Source organism: Podarcis raffonei, chromosome 7, assembly GCF_027172205.1.
Source record: "Podarcis raffonei isolate rPodRaf1 chromosome 7, rPodRaf1.pri, whole genome shotgun sequence".
Taxonomy (NCBI): domain Eukaryota; kingdom Metazoa; phylum Chordata; class Lepidosauria; order Squamata; family Lacertidae; genus Podarcis; species Podarcis raffonei.
Genome location: NC_070608.1, coordinates 87,301,556 through 87,326,241, shown reverse-complemented (window position 1 = coordinate 87,326,241; position 24,686 = coordinate 87,301,556). Strand labels below are relative to the sequence as shown.

General features: G+C 40.2%; 1 protein-coding gene across 2 annotated transcripts in view; it reads left to right on the top strand.

Moving 5' to 3' along the window:
- Positions 1-19,712: 19,712 nt before the first annotated feature.
- The window catches only part of LOC128418024 (protocadherin beta-16-like), a 118,034-nt gene continuing 113,060 nt past the window's right edge, over positions 19,713-24,686 (top strand). The window contains exon 1 of one of the 2 annotated variants that reach the window (XM_053397407.1): positions 19,713-23,482. In XM_053397407.1, coding sequence (XP_053253382.1) covers positions 21,059-23,482 — 2,424 coding nt within the window. In that variant the 5' untranslated portion in view covers positions 19,713-21,058. The remainder of the gene's footprint in view (positions 23,483-24,686) is intronic. The other variant, XM_053397401.1, reaches the window with a different exon arrangement.

The following is a 24,686-nucleotide window of genomic DNA, read 5'->3' as shown; positions in this document are numbered from 1 at the left end:
GCATGTGCATTGCAAGCAGAAGGTCTGAGACTCTACCCAGGGCAGCTCCAGGTAGCAGTGTGAATGTCCCCTGTCTATAGTGTGGAAGAGTTGCTTCCAGTCGCAGTAGACAGCACTAAGCAGGATGGGCTAATAGTCTAACTTAGTTTGAATCCTATGCTCTCCCTGAATGCTGCCTGAATTCTGAAATCTTCCAGCGATTTCTCTCAGGATACCACTGGAGAAAGGGCCTTTTAATCTGTGGGACCCTGGTAGTGGATCGCTCTCCACAAATAAGCCTGCCTGCTAGCACCCACCAGGTTAAGACATCAGGTTAATGCATTTTTATTCTTTCAGACACATTAGGCTGCTGTCTTATATACACTGACTTGGAAATAAGGCCCATTGAATTCAACTGAGACCCCCCCAGTAGACATGCCTAGGATTGCATGTTTAATGGGTTTCCATTTTAAGCACTGGTCATGATTGTTTTCCACCCTGCTGTTTTATCTGGTTTGATGGTTTAATTCCATCAGGGTTTATTGATTTTACTTATTTTATTGTATATTTTATAGTTGCTTTTGGTTTTTAAGCACCCTAGGATAAGTTTCTGGATATTAAGCAGTTTGCTGCCCTGGGTTCCTTTGGGAGAAAGGGCAGGAGAGACACTGAATAACCAAATGTTTATGAAGAGCAGTGTGTATATCTGTGTGTGTAGGTATGGATACTGTCCAAAACATTAGTGTCTCACATTGAATGCAACTTGTGTTACTCAAGAAAATATTAATAAAAACAAATTTTAAAAGATATATATATAATATCACTATAAAGCTGAAAATAAAAGACTAAACATCTCTCTGCCAGGGACATTAGCCTCTATACCACTGACTTGAATATAGCTGTCATGTCTGGAAATTGTTGAGGCATAGAATTTGGCAGACTTCCAAAGAAAGGGAATTAGAAAACCACTGAGACTGACTTTCTTTTCTACATAACCTTGTAGAGTTTTATTTAATTTACAGATCCATGGATTCATGGTCTGGAAAGCATGATCCTCCTGCTCCCCCCACTTCACCCCCACCCGTGCCACTCTCTGTATACTTACCATATATTCAGTATTTTATAACAGATATTGAAGTCTGATTTCATTGTTTGACATTTGATTTTGTTTGGAGCAAAAATGAAATGCTGCTTAATATTATATATCAAACATATATATGAAATGAGCAGATTTCTTCGAATTTGGCCTGTTCACCTAAATGTCACGGCTTGGTCCAATGGCAGCAGAACAAAGGAATTCTTATTCCAGGTGGTGAAGACAGGTACCATTAGAGAAGCAATGGTGGGGGAATCAAAAACCTGAAACCAGTCTTGTATATCCATTAGGTACCTCAACCATCTATTTCTGACTAATTTCAGTCATGGGGAAGAGAGTGCTGCCTCTGACTTGGTACAACCTGGTTTTTTAGAAGCTCATGGAGACACTTCCAAGTTCACCTCGCCCCCCACCCCATCCACTTATTATCTTAATTGAGCACATGGGATTGATTTTTGCAAAAGCAGGCCTCCCTTGAAAAGAATTCTAAGCTGTCTCTCAGTGTGATTATGGCCAGGAAGCCATGCTTCAGCTTCATAAAAAATGTAATGCAATGCTCTAACAGGAAATGCTCTGTCAGATACTAGCTCTCAGTCTGGGGGTTTGCTGCCAACTCAGCACTGGGTTTTGGCACTAAAAAGAAAAAAGAAAAGAAAAAACGGTTCTATAGAAGGGTATAAAGCTGGGGTCATGACTTTATTTGTGACACTGATTTCAAAAGGACTTTGTGCATGCAACCAGGGGATGTCAGTTTTCCAGAAAACAAACGGCATTTTTTGTGGTTTCGCCAAGAAAGCTCAGCAACATTTCTGTACAGATTTTCACTGAAATATGGCAACCCTAATTAATTTCCATGCTGAATTCCTTCTCCAATTAGGGACATGCCTTAGGAAGGCCACTTCTGCATGCTCGTACCTGCTGGGATGGATCAGGGCACTTTACCTGAAAGTGGCCTCTTCTTTTTCAAATACCGGTGTTTGGAGCAATTCATACTACACTTTCAAATTCAGCTCTTTTCTATTTTGGAACTTCAGATTAAGTCATGTTGTTGTTTAGTTGTTTAGTCGTGTCCGCCTCTTCGTGACCCCATGGACCAGAGCATGCCAGGCACTCCTGTCGTCCACTGCCTCCCGCAGTTTGGTCAAACTCCTGCTGGTAGCTTTGAGAACACTATGCAACCATCTCATCCTCTGTCGCCCCCTTCTCCTTGTGCCCTCCATCTTTCCCAACATCAGGGTCTTTTCCAGGGAGTCTTCTCTTCTCATGAGGTGGCCAAAGTATTGGAGCCTCAGCTTCACGATCTGTCCTTCCAGTGAGCACTCAGGGCTGATTTCCTTAAGAATGGAGAGGTTTGATCTTCTTGCAGTCCATGGGACTCTCAAGAGTCTCCTCCAGCACCAGAATTCAAAAGCATCAATTCTTCGGCAATCAGCCTTCTTGATGGTCCAGCTCTCACTTCCATACATCACTACTGGGAAAACCATAGCTTTAACTATACGGACCTTTGTTGGCAAGCTGATGTCTCTGCTTTTTAAGATGCTGACTAGGTTTGCCATCGCCTTTCTCCCAAGGAGCAGGCGTCTTTTAATTTTGTGACTGCTGTCACCATCTGCAGTGATCATGCAGCCCAAGAAAGTAAAATCTCTCACTGCCTCCATTTCTTCCCCTTCTATTTGCCAGGAGGTGATGGGCCCAGTGATTAAGTCATACAAGGACACTTTAGACATAAATTTAACCTGTTCCTTATCAGCTCCTGGCCCATACTTGATGAAATTATTTAATGTTACAAAAAGGATGTTTAATTGTAATTGTATTATATTCAAGCTACTGTGAATAAAGTTTGAGCACATGACTGAAGACTTGCATTTTTCCACTGCAAAGGTGGGGTGAGCTAAGTTTTATGACTGAGTCACATGCTTTGGCGTACTGTTTCAAAGTGCTTACTTGTAAAGTAGCACACACCATCCACATGCTCTCCTTGCCACGGGTGCAAGGCATGGGCGGGTGGGTGGACTGTCAACACAGTTCCTTGCCAAGGGCGCAAGGGAGCCCAGGTATACCACTGCAAATCAATTGTGAGCTGAAGTGAGCTGGGGTCAATTGTGAGCAGTTGTGACTGGTCTAAAGAGGCAGCCAGGAAAATAAGACAAATATATGCAGTTTTCTGGCATTTAAAATCAGCCAGTTTTCCCCCTCCCCAACACACTGTAAAGAATGAGAACCCATGTGCATCAGGATACACTACTTGATCTTAAAAGAATAGATCAGGGGTCAGCAAACTTTATCAGCAGGGGGCCGGTCCGCTGTCCCTCAGACCTTGTGGGGGGGCAGGCTATATTTTTGGGGGGAGATGAAAGAATTCCTATGCCCCACAAATAACCCAGAGATGCATTTTATATAAAAGCACACATTCTACTCATGTAAAAACACCAGGCAGGCCCCACAAATAACCCACAGATACATTTTAAATAAAAGAACACATTATACTCATGTAAAAACACGCTGATTCTTGGACCGGATTGAGAAGGCGATTGGGCCGCATCCGGCCCCCGGGCCTTAGTTTGCCTACCCATGGAATAGATGGATGGCAATATAGTGAAGCTAGGACTTTCTTTTCCCTCTCCCCACCTATTTCTATCTAATTTCTCACTGCATTTCAGATGACGGTGATCATTAGTGAGCAACATGAGCTCCCCACCTATAAGGAAATGTTGTTGTTTTATAAAAAGAACTCAAGCGAGTTCAAGTGCAGGTGAAGCAAGAGACGGAGTGGTGGTGCTAAATCTTCCCTCTTTCCTCTGCCCTCCCTACCATTCTCCATTTGTCCCACTTTCCTTCCAAATCCAGCCCATACAGCTCACGCTGTCTTTGTAGACAGATTTCTGTGTATCCACATAGACTGGAAGTGTATTGTACTGCTATTTTCTTATGGCCACCTCCAAAAGACATGTTTTTCCATGCATTCAGTTCAAACCATGTTCCTATTCAGCAAAATAGACATGCATCCTTCCTTGACAAAAATGGCATCACCTCATGTTCTCCTTGGCAGAGGGACAAACTGCCACCTCCCTTCTGCCACAGAAGCCGGTTAAAAAACACATTTAGGAGACTGAATAGCCAAAAGGGACACTAATGATCGTTCTGTGCATATTTACTCAAAAGCAAGGCCCCCTGGGTTCAATGGGGCTTACTCTCCAGTAACTGTGGATAAAATCGCATCCTTTTAAATCTGTTGCACAGAAACCATTTGTTCATCGTTCATTCTGTTTCTGTTTCTCATTCAGGAATGAGGTTTGTGAATCCATTTGCTGGAAATCCTTTGCTTCTGATTAAGTCAGAAAAGCAGGAGAATGAGACGCTCGCCCTCTGGTGGGTTAATGCAGGAAGCGCATCGTATGCAATAATTAGATTCACGTCAGAAATCAATCGAAAACAACGCCAACATTTCAGTGCTTTGCTAAATTAATTCTGTTTAGAAAAGCTGTTTATTCATGGCCCATTTATATGCAGTATTTATTTATCTATAAATATACATAATATATTGGACAAAAGGCAACTGCTGATTTCCATCCAGCCACTCATAAAACACTTTGGGGGACCTTATTTAATCTCTCCTTCCTTCCTCTGAAAAATTCTAGTCATATGTGCTCTTTCTATAACAATTCAACGTGTGTGTGTGTGTGTTTTAATGGAATAGTTCAGTCCCTACTATCATTGCCCCCTTAAATTGTAAAGTAGAAACCAAGTACAGTGGTACCTCGAGTTAAGTACTTAATTCGTTCCAGAGGTCCGTTCTTAACCGGAAACTGTTCTTAACCTGAAGCACTACTTTAGCTAATGGGGCCTCCTGCTGCTGCCGCGCCGCCAGAGCATGATTTCTGTTCTCATCCTGAAGCAAAGTTCTTAACCTGAGGTACTATTTCTGGGTTAGCGGAGTCTGTAACCTGAAGCATATGTAACCCGAGGTACCACTGTATACCGGTAACTACAGTCCAAAATTCTAGTATCAAAAATATTGTGGTTTGAGAAAAGACTGAAGGAGCATATTATCCTGCCTGCAAAATGTGAAAACCACAACTTAAGGCACTTGAGTTAATTTCCATTAAAATCCTTTATCCCCCCCTTCAAAACAAACAAACAAAAAACAGCCACACACTTTCTACAGTCTCTCACATTGTATTAGCTTACAATTGATCCTCCATCTCCTTTCCCTTTGTCTTTCATCTCTAGTCTTCTCTCCTGCTCTGCCAGCTCCTGATCTTTGCTCACCCAACTCCCTAAAGGGTTACTACACACACCTGTTCAGTAGCCTGTCTGAGATGCCCAAGGTAAAGGGTGAGTTATAATGGTATATAATCTGCCCATCAGAGCACATTGTGTTTTTTTAGCTAAAAATTTAGATTTATTTAAAAGAACATAACATTGCAGTTAATTAAATAAACAAAGCATCATTTCTAACATATAAATGTGACCTAGATAGTAGAGAGGGCAAGTACTTTTTTTTCTTACTTTCACAGAAGATCCATTTTAGGAAGCAGTAGCACTTAAGGTAAATCAAATTCTTCTTCCTGCCAGAAGAACAGCATGAACTTCAGGAAGCTAGCTAGCTGCACCTGAAAACAGCAGACTGGAAACAAGGCTAGATATCTGAGACAATTGACTCTAGCAAAAGGACTATTTTCTCTGCTCACAGTAACTCAACATATAGTATTGACCCCCAGGAAGGAGAAAACACTGGGGTTTCAGAGCAGCAAAAGTTCAGACTCTCTAATTAATATGCATTTTTCTATTATTTAACCCCAACTCCCTTTAACAAGGATCTTCCCATGTTTACATGGGCAGAGACATGCCTGTTAGGATGGCTTCTAGACGTAGCGCAAGGCAGGCAACACACACAGCACTCGGGCATCTTAACTGGAGCAACTTTGAGATAGGAAGGAAGGAGCTAGACCAGAATGTCAATGCCAATGGTACTGAATGTTGCAGAGAATGCAGGAAACCCAACTCATCACAAGTTGTCCGTTACAGAAAAGAAGGCAGTTTCTTTCTCAAATCTGGGCCAAACACTAAACTGGAAGTATTCAGTATTTATCCAGGAATGCCTGGAGCTGGGTCACCCTTATTGTCTCATGCCTTAAAATCAGAGTAGGCCGATGGTGGCATTTAAAGAAAGGAGCTTGCTACCTCCTTCTCCAATACAGGTGGACACGACTCTCTCCTAAAGAAGCATTTGCCACTAGTCCAAATATTCAGCCCTTTTAAAAAACAAATTATATGGTAGTGTGTCTTGCAACCATAATGGATGTTAGGACCAACATTGTATAGCCTAAATTCTCAGAGCTTAATGCTGAAGAAATAAAAAGAAACACATATTCAGGTGCAAACTTAATCAGATCCAAGTAGGGAACAGAACACTGACTTATATGTGGTGGGATATGTTACTTCTGTGCTATTGAAGGTTGATTTGTGTGCTGAAATAACAGTTATGTACACAACACTGACTTTAAACATCACATATATGTCTATAACAAAATAAAAAAAAATTCCTTCCAGTAGCACCTTAGAGACCAACTAAGTTAGTTATTGGTATGAGCTTTCGTGTGCATGCACACTTCTTCAGATATATGTCTATATGCAACATAACTGCCTTTTAAAAACCATGTGCTACCTAAAAATTAAATCCTCCCCTCTCTTTATATGCATTCAGTCTCCGCTTCCTTTACTTCTGAAATGCCTTTTTCATCGCTTGGAATCTGGAATTACGAAACTGTTGGCAGGTTTTTCTCGACTGATGATGTCAGGCAGGCTACATGGAGTGTAAGTATGCCATCTGGTGGTTGAAAGGAAATAAGAAAAAGGAAATAAATGATTTGAGTAAATGCACTGATATAACCCCATAAAAGTAGTGCTGGACTTTTAGATGGGGATATCTTGCATCACACTCACAAGCACCTTGAGATTTTAAACCCAATAACATTTTTACTGGTAAGACTGTTGGGAAATGCGTTTTCCTGGTGAAACAGAAAAGCAGCAATAAGCCTCAGGTCCATTAATTAATGAAGCCTCCAGGCGAAGGAAAAGTGTTTAAACCTAGGCAATCTTACAAGGGAGTAAGCCCCATAGAACACCATGGCGCTTGAGATATGCACAAGTTGTGCTGCAATTCCCAGAGCTCTCTTCCTCAGCTGTACTGAGAGGGAAAGGATTGCCTTTAACGCAAAGCACGCTTACTAGGGCTGCCCTTTCTTTCTCTCTCTTTTCCTTAATGTATTTTTAATGGAACTTTGAAACATAAAAAGCAAACAAAAAAATATTTTTAAAAGTTACGTGAACTATATCATAACAACATAAAATACACAGAAGTAAAGAAACGAATGACAGAAAGCAAATTAGAGCAAGCCCCATTACTGACACTGTGTGTAGACTTTGGCAAACCGGTCACAGACCATGAACTGGGAACAGTTTATGGGGGAAGCTGTGGAAGCAAATAGTGCCTGCAGGACCCAGGAAGTCCATGCAGAGAGCCATGATATGGCCAAGTAAGTTGGTAGCCCTGAGTAGGGGTGAGACATCTGCTCTGGCACAAACTGTGCATGCTAAAACACATATACACATCCATTTAGTTGCAGCCTGGACTTTCACAGTTGCAGCAACAGCAACGTGACAATGTGGCAGCTGTCTGGGTGGGGATCTACACTCATGGTTTTTAACGCTAAAAAAGAGATAAGGAATGGTTCTGAAAACCATATAGCCAGATGACGTTCGTTTTTAATGTTAATAATGTGTTATTGAAATGTGACACCAGAGGGCCCTGCAAAGCAGTAGCTATCATACACCAGGTAGACTGTGTGGAAAGGAAGTGAAAGTGAAACCAAATGGGACTTTTTCTGTCTTGAGTTTTAGTTTAAATAACCAACGTTTAAAAGGTGAGTGTAGATCCAGCCTTGGTCTGAACAACTGGATTACCATCTGGGTGATGTGTGGGGCTTCCATTGCCATGGTCCATTGTGGAACTAGTTTATGTAGTAGTTTAATAAGATTATAATATGTCTCAATAAATAGAAGCTTCTGCAGATTGACCATTTATAATTTTTGATCTTAAGAGAATTGCTGGTTCCAGATTTAGTCTGGTGCTAACTACAGTAGACTGCTTTGGGGCTATTTTATCGCTTTGTTGGGACGTCTGGTTCATGGTTTGCCATCTGTACTACTGTGTGTGTGTGTGAGAGAGAGTGTGTGCGCACGCTCAAGTTTATGTCCTGGGGTACAACAGAAAAGACCAAAGGCAAATAATCACTCTCTGTCCTTTTGTCAATGTTAAACGAATTAATGGCATAGAAGCCTTTCTAGTTACCAGGCAGTAGTCGACTGTTCTTGCTCCCCAGTGGGTCATGAAGGCAAATTCTCCCATGACACCCTCTGGGATCCAGGATTGTAATTGCAGAGAACCTAAACAATAACCAGCAAAATCTATTTTTTTGCTCTTTGGGTGATCTAGATGGAAAATAACCAGGAGAGAAGTAATAACCTCCGACTAGGTATATAAATCATCTTGTCATGCCCTCCACATATGAAGTCCAAGAGCTCAGCAAGATGGGAGCCAAATCCATTTGTGCACTGTGTAATAGATGAGGGAGGTCCATTACAAACAAGAGTGGGGCTCCAGATGACATTGCATCTCAGCCCAAGTGAGAAAGCCCCAAAATAACAAGCAAGTTCAGCAGCAAGGCAAGTAAGTCAGTGCAGACCAGGAGCGTTGGCTCCTAGGGCTGAGCCCTTTTGGTCCCCCTATATTTTTGGGGTAGTGGCCAGCCCCTCCCATGTCCCCAAAGCACAGAGCTTTGGGAAGGAGGAAGGAGGGCTCCAGCATCCTGTCAGAGCCCTGGCACCTCCTTCCCAAAGCCCAGGAAACTTCTGCCTGGCTTAGGAAAGGAGGTGTGATGCTCTGCAGGGGTCCAAGAGTCCTCCTGCCATCTTCCCAAAGCCCTACCTGGGAAAGAGCTCATGACTTGATGTTAACAATGGAAAACCCATTGCTGGGAGTAGGAACTCTTATGGACAAACTAAATGAACTTGGTATTTTAGCAGATTTTAAGATTCACCATCAGAAAATGAAAATACTAGCAAAGAATATGACAAGAAAACAGAAGTTCAAATGGATGAAGAAAACAGGATTTCCAATTGGGGGGGGGAGTTAAATATTTGGGCATCACTATGACAAATATGAACAGTACGTTTTTTCAAAATTATTATGTTAAAACATGGGCTGAAATTAAAAACAAATCAAGATGGGAGAAGTTAAAATTGTCACTGCTTGGTAGAATTTCACTGATAAAGATGAGTGTTCTGCCTGCAATGATGTTTTTATTTCAAACAATACCTATTGTGAATAATGACTTGCTGTTTAAAGGATAGCAAAAAGATTTATCTAAGCTTTTATGGAAAGGTTTAAAAAAAGAGAGAGCTAAAATGTAAGTACTGCAATATGTGAAGGAAAGAGGGAAGACAGGGATTGCCTGACTTGAAATTGTACTTTGTAGCCTGTTGCTCAATTTGGATGAAGGAGTGGGTGACCTTCAAAAAATAAGAGAATTTTGGAATTAGAAGGTAACGATTTAAGGTTTGGGTGTGGTATGACAAGGTTAAAATTAATGTGGAGTTTAACAATTATTTTGTTAGGCGAGCTATATTGAAAAGTCTGGAATAGATGAAAACCTAGGTTATATACAAAGATACCTTTATGGATCTCACCATAAGAAGCATTTCACAGAAAAGAGGTGACAGGTAAAGAGAAATGGCCAATCTATCTAGAATTAGGAAGAAGAAGAAGAAGAGTTTGAATTTGATATCCCGCCTTTCACTCCCCTTCAGGAGTCTCAAAGCGGCTAACATTCTCCTTTCCCTTCCTCCCCCACAACAAACACTCTGTGAGGTGAGTGGGGCTGAGAGACTTCAGAGAAGTGTGACTGGCCCAAGGTCACCCAGCAGCTGCATGTGGAGGAGCGGGGAATCGAACCTGGTTCACCAGATTACGAGTCCACTGCTCTTAACCACTACACCACACTGGCGTGGAGTCAAGAGTCCACTGCTCTTAACCACTACACCACACTGGCGTGGAGTCAAGAGGACTGCAGAATTAAAGCAAGGGAACAATTAAAAAGAGAAGAGTACAGTCTCTAATGGTTTGCTCATCTACAACTAACTGAGAGATTTAAGTTGGGGGAAAAGATTTTTGGTATAGAACAAAAAAGACAAATTTTGAAATACAGATGTGTACAGATGAGGAACAAGTTATTGCGAAAATGTATAAATAATTGTTGAAACTGGATATGCAAGAATAAAAAGTTAAAGAATGCATGATTAAATGGGCAAGAAATTTTGGGTATAATATACAGATGGAACAGTGGGAATATATGTGGACTAAAGGGTTAAAATATACACAGTGTTATGACATAAAGAGGTGTTTTTTTTAATAAAATGATATACCATTGGTACTTAACTCCTGAGAAATTATTTAAAATGTATAAAAAATGCTCCAAATACTTGTTGGAAATGTAAAGAACATGGAGGGACATTTTGTCATGATTGGTGGAAAAAATATTGGATACAAAAAATATTGGATACAAATATATACATTGATACAGAGAATACATTGATAAAGATGAACTTTCAATTGAAACCAGAACCCTTTCTGCTGGGGCTTATGGAAATGCAGTTGGAAAAAGACTATGGAACTTTGCTTCCATATATGATTATGGCATTAAGACTTTTATATGCACGAAAGATGGAAAGATTCATTATTACTGAAAATGGAGAAATGGTTGTTAGAATTAATGAACCTAGCTGAGATGGTAAAATTGACATAATAAAAGCAAAGCCATTGTTGACATTTGCTAAAGACCGGAAACCTCTTATAGACTTTTGTGTGAAAAAGAAAAAGATATAATGACATTGGAACTGAAGATAATGGTTTATAGAAAGTGGCTTTATTAGGTGTTATACAGGAGCGGATGAAGTGAATAATATTTATAAATAGTGGACCGACCAAGAATGGGAAATTCTTTAGCTCCTTAACTTTTCCTCTCTCTTTATTTTTTCTCTTCTCTCTCTCTTTCTCTCTCTCTCTCTCCATCACACACTTTCTCTCTTTTAATTTATTTTCTATTCCTCTTTCTTTCTTTCTCCCCCCCCCCCTGGACACATACTTCTACTAATTCTCTTTATGTCCATGTATCTGACACACACGCAGCCAGGACACTTCATTCACTGTTTGGTTTTCCAGGAAGAAATTGGACATATTCTTTTCATTCACTTCTTACCATCCTTTGATGCTTAAAGGATATTGACAACCCATCTCCAAAGTTTCCAGATGTTAACATGTAGACATGTCTAATTACAGGTGTCAAAACTGTACCCTCAAATGTGTGTGTGTATCTGTGTTTGATATGTGCAAGATGGAAGTGCAGAAAGTAACTGTTTTGAAATATATGGGAACAGCTGAAAATTATAAAATTAATGGAGATAATACAGCCATATAAAATGAAAGGGGAGGAAAAGAATAAATGGAATACTATATATACACACACTAGCTATAACAGATTTAACGTCAATTTAGCAAGACTTCCTGTCCTCTTGGTAGTGAGGTTTGAGATTATGGAGTAGTAACATATGTAATGACAACTATTACTGAGCTAGTTAATGGGTTAGATAGAAGGAAATATAATGAAATTGAAAAATCTTGAAAGGGGAAAGGAAACAAAAATCAACAAAGAAGGGTAATTCAGAGATGCATAAAAGACACAATGTTCAATCTTAGTAGATTACTACGAAAGAAATGAAGATAAAATTATAGAGAGATGTGATAACCCAAAGGATATAAAAAAGAAAGGAGAGATTTGGTCTTGAAACAAATAAAGGAAGTTAAAATAGAGCCTATCTTATATGCTGCTAATGTGTCTATTCCAAGGGCATGGATAAAAATAAGGAAATCAAGACAATGGACATTAGATACAATATACCTGAATTATTCAGAATTATTAAATACAATACAAAAATAACGGAAAGGAATGATACCCCAGAGTTGACATGGCCTACTGGGATGCTAGGAAAGCTTACATTATATATGTGTGTGTGTGTGTGTGTGTGTGTGTGTGAATAAATTTAATTCATGCATTAGAGCAATCTCATAAACATAAAGGTAAAGGGACCCCTGACCATTACTCTGGGGTTGCGGCACTCATCTCGCTTTATTGGCCGAGGGAGCTGGCATACAGCTTCCGGGTCATGTGGCCAGCATGACTAAGCCGCTTCTGGCGAACCAAAGCAGCACATGGAAACGCCGTTTACCTTCCCGCTGGAGCGGTACCTATTTATCTACTTGCACTTTGACGTGCTTTCGAACTGCTAGGTTAGCAGGAGCAGGGACTGAGCAACAGGAGCTCACCCCGTCGTGGGGATTCGAACCACTGACCTTCTGATCAGCAAGTCCTAGGCTCTGTAGTTTAACCCACAGTGCCACCCGTGTCCCCTCATAAACATAGAAGTCCACAAATATATGAAGAGTTTGTAGGAGTTAAACAAGAGTTAGAGTTCTTATGAGTTCAAAAATAAGAAAGCGTTTCAATTGTTTTAAAGCAAAAATGACTTAACTTGAGTAATAAACCAACAAAAATATTCAATTATTAAAAAAGAATAAAACAGAAAATTATTCCATCAATATTTTTAAAGACAGATTAACAAGTATAGCAAATGAAATTTTAGAACAATTTTAAAATATTATGAAAAAAATGTCTAAATCAGAAACCCCCCTGGAACAAAATATAGATGAATTCTTTGTGTAATTGGGATGTATAATAGTATACTTGGGCTCTATTACAGGAAAAAAAATGTCTACAAATGTCGGAAGATGGGTAATTGTAATACATAAAGCAGTTAAACATAGTTAAAAGTAACCAACCTCATGTACTATTATTATTAGATATTAAAAAAGCATTTGACAGGTTTGAGTGGACATAATTGTGTAAAAATATTGGAATACTTTAATAGAGTTGGGGAATTAAGAAGCTGGATAAAACTTTTGTATTCTCATCCCATTGTTCAAGTCAGTTCCTTTGTGGTGAAGTAGTATGTCCACAAATTTACACTATTCAGGTCTCTTATTGGTCAAGGAATATCTGTGACAGTATCCAGGCTTGATTCCTTAAAAGTGGTTTTGCCACTTTGGTGTCTCATTCTGGATTGTTACACTGATAATCATAATAGAACTAGTAGTAAAGAGTTATTATTTGTACCCCGCCCATCTACCTGGGTTGCCCCAGCCACTCTGGGGCACTCTGGTGAGTGTTTGGACGCTGTTTGCTGGATTCCACTGCAGTCAACTGCTCTAATGGCTAAATATTAAAGTTAGGTAAATTAAGTTCATTGTTTTACCTTATAGTATTCTTATGCTTTGATTATTTGCCTAAGAGTCTTATTTCACTGGTAACAAGTTCAACTTTCATGCTGCTATTTTTAATAATTATTAGCATTTCTGCCACTATAATCTTGGTGTACCTGTGCTCCAGAGTAGTCGGGGCTTGGGGCTCAAGAGGAAGAGTCAGGTTGTTCAACTCTTGCTTTCTGGAATTTCAGGTTGTCAAGTGTGCAAAATGAGGTTCTCTCCTATACATTGGATGAGGTTCTCTCCTATACATTGCTATACAAACAGCAATGGTGGCAGCTTCTACCTTACAGGGATTATTTTATCTTAGTCATTTGGCACCTTTATATCAAAAGATAGCTAGTGCTCAGTTCCTGAGCACCGTCTGTTCTTTATATAGTGACAGAGGTGGGATAAGAGGCCAAACAAGCTGTAGTTAACACACATCCTAGTGTGGTTAAATTGTTAGGAGGCAGTGAATTAATGAAAAGAAGATCAAAGAAAGTGGCAGACATGTATGCTCATTGTGATCAGAGTTCACTGGTGTCCACTCAACCTGTGGGAACCTTGGATGTCATGCAGGATGCTGAGCCACCTGGAGGGGATCAGCCCACCAAGGAACCAAGTAAACACTTGGATGGATCAAAATTGATATATATATATATGAAATTTCAAACCCTCATAACTCAAAAACATGATGAGATAAAGAATTAAAAATTAATATTTAAACTTAGTTTTGATCATTCAACAAGTGTACAAAATATTAAGAAAATTGGATGACATGAGGTAAAAAAGTTGGATCACTTGATATGGAATGACCCCTTATTTTTTTAAAAAAGTGTTAATCAATGCTCTATTTAAAATTATTATCCAAGCATGCTTTATGTGCCTTGCCTTGCTTTGCTTCTATATTCCCAGCAGCTTTTAGCTATGATATGCCATTAGTCTGATGATCCCATATCACTGAGTCCCCAGTCCATCTGCAATTTCCTTGAGTGGGTGACACTACCAGCCCCAAGTATATTATCCAAACCTATAAGTAAGGAACCCCTTCCTAGAGGGATGAGCCTTGAGCATCACCCCCACACAACCTCTTGGCGTAGTTGTGATCCATTTGTTGTTTCTCAGCATTTACTTCTTGATCTTTACTTTGGTCACCCTCTTTAGCTTTGACCTAGGATTCCTAAAAGGGAACATACTAGATGCCCATGTATTGGGCCCTTCAAAACTCTTCATCTGTTACAAGGCAGGCGTGATCACCTAGAGGTAAAAGGGAGATGAGAAAAACAGTTGCCTTTGGGAAGGAATGGCTGCATGCTCAAGTTACAAGAAAGGAGATTCCAACTAAACATCAGGAAGAACTTCCTGACAATAACAGCTGTTTGACAGTGGAATGGACTCCCTCGGGAGGTGGTGGACTCTTCTTCCTTGGAGGTTTTTGATTGAAATCCCTGCAATGCAGGGGGTTGGAGTAGATGACCCTTGGGATCCCATCCAGCTCTACAATTCTACCATTCTAGCTCTGAGAGACTTCCAGAGGTTCCCTCACTGAGAGAACTGAGGTTACAGGGAACAAGGCAGAGGGCCTTCTCGGTAGTGGCGCCCACCCTGTGGAATGCCCTCCCATGAGATGTCAAGGAAATAATCTATCTGACTTTTAGAAGGCATCTGAAGTCAGCCCTGTTCAAGGAAGTTTTTGATGTTTGATGTCAGATTGGCAACTTGGAAGCTACCCAGAGTGGCCGGGGAAATAGATAGATAGATAGATAGATAGATAGATAGATAGATAGATGATAGATAGATGATGGATAGATAGATAGATAGATAGATAGATGAGATAGATGAGAGAGAGAGAGAGAGAGATGATGATAGATATAGATAGATGATAGATAGATGATAGATAGATAGATGATGATGATGATATAGATAGATAGATGATAGATAGATAGATAGATAGATAGATAGATAGATAGATAATGGTAGATGGATAGATAGATAGATAGATAGATGATAGATGATGATAGATAGATAATGGTAGATGGATAGATAGATGATAGATAGATAGATAGATAGATAGATAGATAGATAGATAGATAGATAATGGTAGATGGATAGATGATAGATAGATAGATAGATAGATAGATAGATAGATAGATAGATAGAGACAGACAGACGATATATATAATTATATATGATATATAATATATATTATTATATGTGATATATATTAATATATATTATTATATAGGAGACTTTCAAAAGGCAACTTGTTTCTTTTCTCCTGATCAAGTGTTTCAGAGGGAACAAAACCAGAGTGCCCTCTGCCACTCTTGTCTGAGCCCCCTGTTTCCAACAAAAGGGTTTCAAACAGTGGTACAAACTCCAGCATCTGGGACTTCAAAGCACAACATCCCCTTATGCCATAGTGATGTCAAGTGATTGATAGGTGGACACCAGGGGGTGGAGAGATAACAATTGTTTCCCTACTTCTGCAGTAGATCTTAGTGCAACCTGAAATCTGATTTGTACCTAGCACAATCTAATTAAATTCACTGGGCAGTTCTATGGATTCCCACTCAGAAGTAATCCCTGTACTCAAATATTATTATGCAGCCCAAATCTACAGATCACCTCCACATGAAAACTCTTGCAAACTACTGACAGTGCAATTTTCCCATCATGCCCAGATTTCTCTTACCACCTCACATTCTTGCTATTTTGTTTAACATTTGCAGCAAAAAAGATGAGAATCTGAAAATCAAAAGAAGGAGTGAGACAAAGTTTGAAGAACCCCAACAAAGGTTCTAGAGAACCTGCTAACTACTTCATGTTAGTGAATGTGCATGGCCATTGCCAGCAAAAGAATTTCAAAGGGACATAGGAATGTAAAACTATCAAGTTGTAGTTACAGATAGGCAGCCGTGTTGGTCTGCCATAGTCAAAACAAAACAAAAAAAATTTTTTTTCCCCTTCCAGTAGCACCTTAAAGACCAACTAAGTTAGTTCTTGGTATGAGCTTTCGTGTGCATGCACACTTCTTCAGATGTGTGAAATTCCAAGAGCTCATACCAAGAACTAATTTAGTTGGTCTTTAAGGTGCTACTGGACGGAAAAAAATCAAGTTGTAGTACATCAAGCATTTAAATGCTATCACTTGTAGTTTGATGTGAGACATGAGATTTTTAGAACAGTATATGGGTTAATTGGCTTGTCAATGCCAGAATGTCTGTGCCGTCAAGAATTGTTTTGTGAGTTACAAGTGTATAATTACCACAGCTTGTCCTTTTCTGCATTTCATTTCCTCCTGACCTCATTCCCCCCTGCAACTGTTTCTCCCAGGATAACCTTTCAGGCATGTTCATACTGAAGTCCACAAAAACGTATGGCATAATAAATTGGTTAGTCTTTCAGGTGCTCCAAAACTTGCCCTACAGTTACTTGCTTTGGGGTTTTTCTATGCTTGTCTCCAGTATTTGCACACTTATTAAATGGGCAAAACTCATAACAACTGCTATGAGTGAAAACACGAGAGATGTGCTCTTGCTTTGCATGAAATACACGCAGTTCCAGTTTTGACCATTCTGTGTCGCTGTTGCTCAGCGCTTTTGACAATGTGCAAAGAATCTGCAGGAAAACAGAACAGGCAGTGGGGCAATGGCGACTGAGCTGGCTATTCAGATGGTGTCTGATTTCCAGCCCTTTCACAATAAAGGAATTTGACATTCCTCCTCAATAAGGAAAGGGACCAGAAGAAGAACGTTCCTGCAAGGAAAGGTAAGGGCTTCCTTTCTTTGCCTTTGTGTAGTTCATTTTCTCTCTGATTTCTATTTTAGGTCCTAAAAATCTGGGAGGATGGCTGCCTGGACTCCTGCTTTCTTCACAATGGCTTGGTCCTATCACACAAGATTATTTCAAGACATGTAAGTGATGGATATAATAAAAATGCAAGCATTTACTGGAACAGAAATAAAAGTACTGAAGAAAACATTTCTTGGCATATTTAATGAAACTGTTGATTGCAGACTCTGTTGGACAAATCTGCAGTTTGTGTTTGGATATCCATGGGGAGAAACATGTTTTTGTGTGTATGCAAAAAGCACACAGAATGAAGACTTTATCAAGAACCATTTGCAGTTTTGACCATGGCATAGAGGTGGATAAACATGGAAGCACAGTGGTAAGATAAGAATGGGAGGAGAAACAAGTAAACCAATAAATGAAATTACAATGGAAAACACTGGCATTATATTGTTGCCTTAATGCATTGTATCCAAAGTGGAGATATCCAAACCCATAGGAAGGGAGAATCACCTGATAGGAAGCAGATGACACAATGTATGGTAAATGAAAAGCATAAGGAGAAGATCCTAGAAGGTTGTGTCAGAATGGGTGCCTGCAGCTCTTGGAATTTGATAGATAGCTTAACAGTTGTGAAGGAATGCCCACATTTTGCAATTTTTTCACTGGACATTCAGAAATCAAATGAACTTATTGTCGTCTTCTTCTTCTTTCTTTACTGGAATATCACAAACCACATCACAGTTATATCAGCATACAGTACTTGTGAGTGAAATTATAGAAGTTTAAATTTTCTGGCAGCAGCTGAGCAGAGGTTACGAACTAAATCCTGCTGTGCTTTGGGAAATGACTGACATAGCACCTACCCTATTATTATTTTTTTGGAAATTTTTCCACCTCCACTATGCCTCTGAATATCAAAGTGTTTAGCCCCGAAGAATGCATATCAAGTTGTTGCAAGGACCTTTGATATCCAACCCAAACTTCAGACTCTTGTGTTATCATGAGCACCCAAGAAATAACTTAAAATGGAAACGATACTCTATTACTATTCTCATCCCTTGCAAGTGGTGTGCATGGAACATGGAACAAGATCCTGGATGTCATGTTTCCTTTGATGACATGTGAACACTTCTGTTTGTGGGTGCATGCATGGCTGTCCAGAAAATACATGAATAAAAGGATCTAACATCAGCAAAAGAGACAGCTTTATGACCAGCTGATGATGAACACACTCGGATTTCCACAAAATGGCCTGGTGTCCTGGCTAAGCCAAAAAAGGAGACAACATATAGTCAAATAACATCTGTTAGGCAACACAGCTATGTACAAAGATGTGAAGTCCAGATACAGGGATTATTTTTTCAAGGATTATGATACATTTTCATAGAATCATAGAATCATAGAGTTGGAAGAGACCACAAGGGCCATCGAGTCCAACCCCCTGCCAAGCAGGAAACACCATCAGAGCACTCCTGACATATGGTTGTCAAGCCTCTGCTTGTCAATGTGAGCAGAGACACTGTTAGCAACACACTACCCTTTTTCTGATTGCATAGGAGATGTGTTGTGTTCAGACACTACAAATTAATTATGTTTTGTCTGCTCCCTCACTCATTCCTTTACAGTAAAGAGATCAAACGTATTACATTAAAAGCATCTGTATGGCGTCTGAATTAGTGATCAAGGTTCAAGAGGCAACAGAGGGACAAAATCACATTGTGTTTGCAAATGAATGGAGCACCTGGCTTCTACAACTGGCTTTGTGCTGGTAGGCAACAAAAGGGGGCAAACAGCTAAGACCCTGTATGGAAGTCTTCCCCTGAAAGAGACACCTGTGAACTAGCAGCTTTATGAAAGGTTATTCTTACTTGCCCGACTTGCTCTCCTTATTTATTTGATGATAAGGTGCCATGCTGACAGCCAGTGGCAACTGAATATGAAGCTGCCTGAGGCATGAAATTGACCAGCAACCCTGCAGGAGAAAACCCATGTTCTAAAGGTCCTGCCCTGAAATTTAATAAAGCTCAGCAAACAGCAGTAGATGTTTGTTAAATAATATTTGATTAATAATTTTGACACCATTTTCTACCAGCGCATTCAACTAAGGATATCCTGGACTAGACCTTGCATTCCTAAATTAATAATGAGAAGCAAAATCTTTGAACTCATGACAACAAAATTTTGGCTCACAATCTAATATAACCATTGGTGGAATACCATGTCTTGTAAAAACAACTTTCAATTTGCCTATGACAAGTTTTGTACTCTGATTGTTTAGTTCAGATCTCTGGATAATGTGAATAATGGTCAAGAACAAGTAAATATTGATGACCCTCCTATTCAAACAAATTCATTCTCACTGTCGATCATGGTGCTAAAAAAATCCATATTAATAATAATAGGCTGTTTTATTTTATTCTGATATTTGAGGCATACCTCACAATCTTTTACAGAAGCTTCTATATCATGATTTAGATCAGGTCATCTCCCTGCAAATATGCCACATTGTTAAGGAATCCCTTCCAAAACTGCAAGTCAACCTTTTTGCTCTGAAATCTGAAACATTACAAATGTTTCTCCATCTTGCTAATATTTTGATCTAAATTTATATTTCCAATTGTCATGTTACTTTTAGGAAGACAGTATTTTTCTTTTGGCGCCTTATAACCGTTTCTTCAGCAGACAGCTCAAAGGAATTATACAGTGCCCACCACATTAAGAAAAACAGCAATTTCCTGTATATCTGGTTTTTCATCTGACTGCATAACCAGCAATAAAATCTGAAACTCTTGTTTAAATATCTTCCATTCCTGTGCTGCCTCAAGTGTGAGCACTAAAGGACATGGAGCTCCCAATATTCCATCATACCTTCACATAATATATTTCACTCAATATACCACGTATTGTCTTCTATATGAAGGTTTAAAATCAATGTAGTAGTTGGAACAAATCTTAATAAGCAAGCACAACATCATTCACCAACCTTATCTAACTTATAAAGCTAACTAACAGACTTGAGAATCTATTTACTTAGAACATACAATGACATTTCATCACAATGAGAGGGGAGAATGCCATCCAAATTTGAAATGACTGGCCGGAGATAAAATGGCACCCAAGTCATAGTCAGGGTCTGTCAGATGGCTCTTCAGAACAAGTCAATCTGTGTGTGAAGAGAAGAAGAAGAGCTGGAAGCAGAAATGTTGTATGATACAAAAAGTTGTATCATTTTTGTTGTGGTTCCTTCATGGAGGCCACAGTGGCTGTGAACAGTTTATGCCAGCAACAGTCCTCTCAATAATTTGTGAATGTTTGGGGACATCACAGTGTCTCAACAAATATATTGATGGAGAGTGGGGGGGGGCTTGAGAATGAGAGGTGACAGCCTTTTTATATATCAGTTAAGGGTTAAGAATACAATCATAAAATAGAAGCTCTTACATGAGATGGTACGTGAGTTGGTACGTGGTAATGTTTTGGGAGCTACATTGCAGTTCAAACACAAGGTGGTGCTCTTACACAACATACCGTAGATTATTTAGTAGTGAGTAACTGCTCTCCCGGAGCCATAAATGCAAAGGAAGCATACAAAGAGAAAGGAAACAGATCTTCATTTCAGGCAAATCTTTCAAAAGGCCACAGTCCATTAAAAACATAGCAAAAGAAATGAATAATTGTATTGGGGATATATAACAGACACATAACAGACAACGTCGAAAGAACCACCTTGCATCATATATCTGACTGGAAGTGAGGCTGGGAGAATGGAAATGCACCTCAAGATCAGGCAAGTTTGGTCTTTTTCCCTGTATCTCTGTGCATGCATAGCAATGTGTGAGTCTTTCCGCTATTCAGTGGCAGAGGAAAAGAAAAGTGGATTTCTGGTGGCAAATGTGCTAAAAGATTTGAGAGTGGATGCAAAGGAGCTGTCTGCTCGGAGAGCCCACCTAGTCTCTAAGAGCTCCAAGCAGTATTTTCAGCTGGATCCTCATTCTGGAGATGTGACAGTAAAGGATAAAATTGATCGGGAGTCCCTGTGTGGACAGAATGAACCTTGTGTTCTACTCTCTGAAATAGTGCTGGAAAATCCATTGCAGCTACACAGAATTGAAGTTGAAATAGAAGATGTGAATGATAATTTCCCCAAATTCTTTAAAAACCAGTTTATTTTTAAAATACCTGAGCAGACTCCTGTGGATATCAAATTTCCTTTGGAGAGAGCAGAAGACCCAGACAAAGGAAAAAATACAGTTCAGAACTACACCCTTAGTCCTAATGAGCATTTTAGACTTGATGTGCAAAGTCACAGTGATGGTAGCAAACATGCGGAATTGGTATTGGAGAAACCGTTGGACCGTGAGGAGAATCCACAGATTGCCCTGATTCTGTCAGCTGTTGATGGAGGAATCCCCCCCAAAACTGGCACAGCACAAATTATTATTGATGTTCTGGATACTAATGATAATTTCCCTCAATTTGAACAATCTGTGTACAAAGTAAAACTAATGGAAAACAGCCCACTGAATACACTGGTTGTAAAAGTTGAAGCAAGCGACAAAGATTTTGGTTCCTATGCAACTATTACTTATTCCTTCAGCCAGGTGGGGCAAACGGCATTAAGATCATTCACTTTAAACACACTTAATGGAGAACTTAGTGTTTCAGGGACAATTGATTATGAAGAAAACACAAATTATGAGATGAACATCAGAGCTACGGATGGAGGGGGACTTTCCTCTTACTGCAAAGTCATTGTGGACATTGAGGATGAGAATGATAATGCTCCAGAGATTACCATAACATCCATCAAGAGTCTCTTACCTGAGGACTCTCCCCCAGATACAGTGGTGGCCCTTTTCAGTGTCACAGACGTGGACTCTGGAGACAGTGGCAGAACTGCCTGCACCACTGAAGTCAACCTGCCATTTGTGCTCAAACCCACGGAGAACAACTATTACCAGCTGGTGACCCAACAACCACTGGACAGAGAACAAGCCTCTGAGTATAACATCACCATCACAGCCACAGACAGGGGCTCTCCCAGACTCACTTCCACAAGAATACTTCATGTTGAAGTGTCAGATGTCAATGACAACCCTCCAGTGTTTGAAAAGCCATTCTATGAAATGCAGTTAAGAGAAAACAATATTCCTGGTCTTCTGATTGGTTTTGTCCATGCTGTTGATCTGGACACAGCGCAGAATGCCAAAGTGACCTACTCGCTTTTGCCTGGGAAGGTCAATGATGGCCCCACATCCTCTTACATCTCCATCAACTCTGAAACGGGGAACCTGTATGCCATCCGGTCTCTGGATTATGAGGAAGTACAAGATTTCCAGGTGACGGTGAGGGCTGTGGATTCAGGTTCCCCACCACTGAGCTCCGAAGTCCCCATCCGCGTTCAGGTCGTGGATGAAAATGACAATGCCCCCTTCATCCTCTACCCTCTCCAGAATGGCACTTCCCCCTCGAATGACCTGGTTCCCCGAGGGGCAGAGACTGGCTACCTGGTCACCAAGGTGGTGGCTGTGGACAGGGATTCTGCGCAGAACTCTTGGCTTTCCTACCAGCTGCTGAAGGCCACAGAGCCGGGTCTGTTCACGGTGGGGGCCCAGAATGGAGAAGTGACCACCCTGAGGCCGGTCAGCAACCGAGACAGCTTCAAGCAGAATCTGATGGTGGTGGTCCGAGACAATGGCCATCCTCCCCAGTCCACCTCTGCCACGCTCAGAATCCTTCTAGTGGACGGCTTCTCTGACCCTTATCTGAAAAGTGTGGCTCTCCCAAAGGAGGAAACCGTGGAAGAGGAAGACCCCAGCCTGACGATGTATCTGATCATCTGCTTGGCTGCCATCTCAAGCATCTTTCTCATTTCCGTAGTGGCGTTTGTTGTAATCAAGTTGCAGAAACGTGAAAAGTTCACAGGAACCTACAACTCTGGAGCCAATTTCCCGGTGGGACCAGATTCCCAGGAGAACTGTGCGGATCCTGGTGCTGGATCTCTATCCCAGGCTTACAACTATGAGGTGTGCTTAGCTGGTGGGTCTCTGAACAGCGAGTTCCGGTTTCTCAGGCCCCTGTTTCCTGTTTTCTCCGTGGAGCCTCCTAACACTCAGGTGAATCCAAGGAGTTCCAATGATTCTCAAGAGCTCCCCAGTCAAGTAGAGGAATGTAAAGATAATATCCAGGTAAGAAAAGTATTTTAATACTTTTCATATGGTTATGTTCGGTTTATCTATTATTTGCTCTCAACAAGTCTCTGATTTCTAAGCCTGAATGCAATGAATTCTGAGAAGTCTGGATGTGATCAGTGGCTTGTCCATTGCATACAGTCATTCTCCTTTTAAGTATACCTGAAGTATATTCCTGTATGCCTGAAGGAGCGTCCCCACCCCCATCGTTCTGCCCGGACACTGAGATCCAGCACCGAGGGCCTTCTGGTGGTTCCCTCATTGCGAGAAGTGAGGTTACAGGGAACCAGGCAGAGGGCCTTCTCGGTAGTGGCGCCCGCCCTGTGGAACGCCCTCCCTTCAGATGTCAAAGGGATAAACAACTACCTGACATTCAGAAGACATCTTAAGGCAGCCCTGTTCAGGGAAGTTTTTAATGTTTAATAGGTTATTGTATTTTAGTGTTCTGTTGGAAACCGCCCAGAGTGGCTGGGGAAGCCCAGCCAGATGGGCGGGGTACGAATAATAAATTATTATTATTATTATTATTATTATTATTATTAGTAGTAGTAGTAGTAGTATAATAGAAAAGGAAACCAGAGTGAACAACAGAAACATCTACTCTGAGGAGATACAACTTCCTTTTTATTAAAAGTCACTAGGGATGGATGAGTAATTCAATTTTTGTTGCTTCAGTTTCTCATTTTTCCAATTTTACGTTCAATATATTTCCACAAAAAATTTTGGGGCAGAGAGTTAAGACCTCACAAAAATTCAGCAGCATTTTAGTGACATTTCTCTCAATATACATACATACAGGTTTTTTGCAAGCAATTTCCCTAATATAGTGTCTTTTTGTATGTTATTTTCACATTATTCATGCTTTCCTCTTATATGCCCATTTCTGTACAAATTGGTTGGATAATTGCATTAGAGAATTCAGAGATATAAGACTTTTGAAGGGCAGTTCTGTTTTGCTTCATAATTTTTTTTGGCAACTGTGATTTAGGTTGGTTCATATTAGAATATGAAAGAAAATAAATTTCTCCCACTTCCCTAATAGTCACTGTCAATAACTGTTATGAACTTGTGAACCACAGTCCTTTGGACAGAACGATACTCCCTGAAGGCATGACCACTGATGATGTTCTATGGTTCAGTTCAATAATAATGACTTATGCTAAAGTCTTAAGAGAACAAGACAATTCTCCAGTGTTTGAGA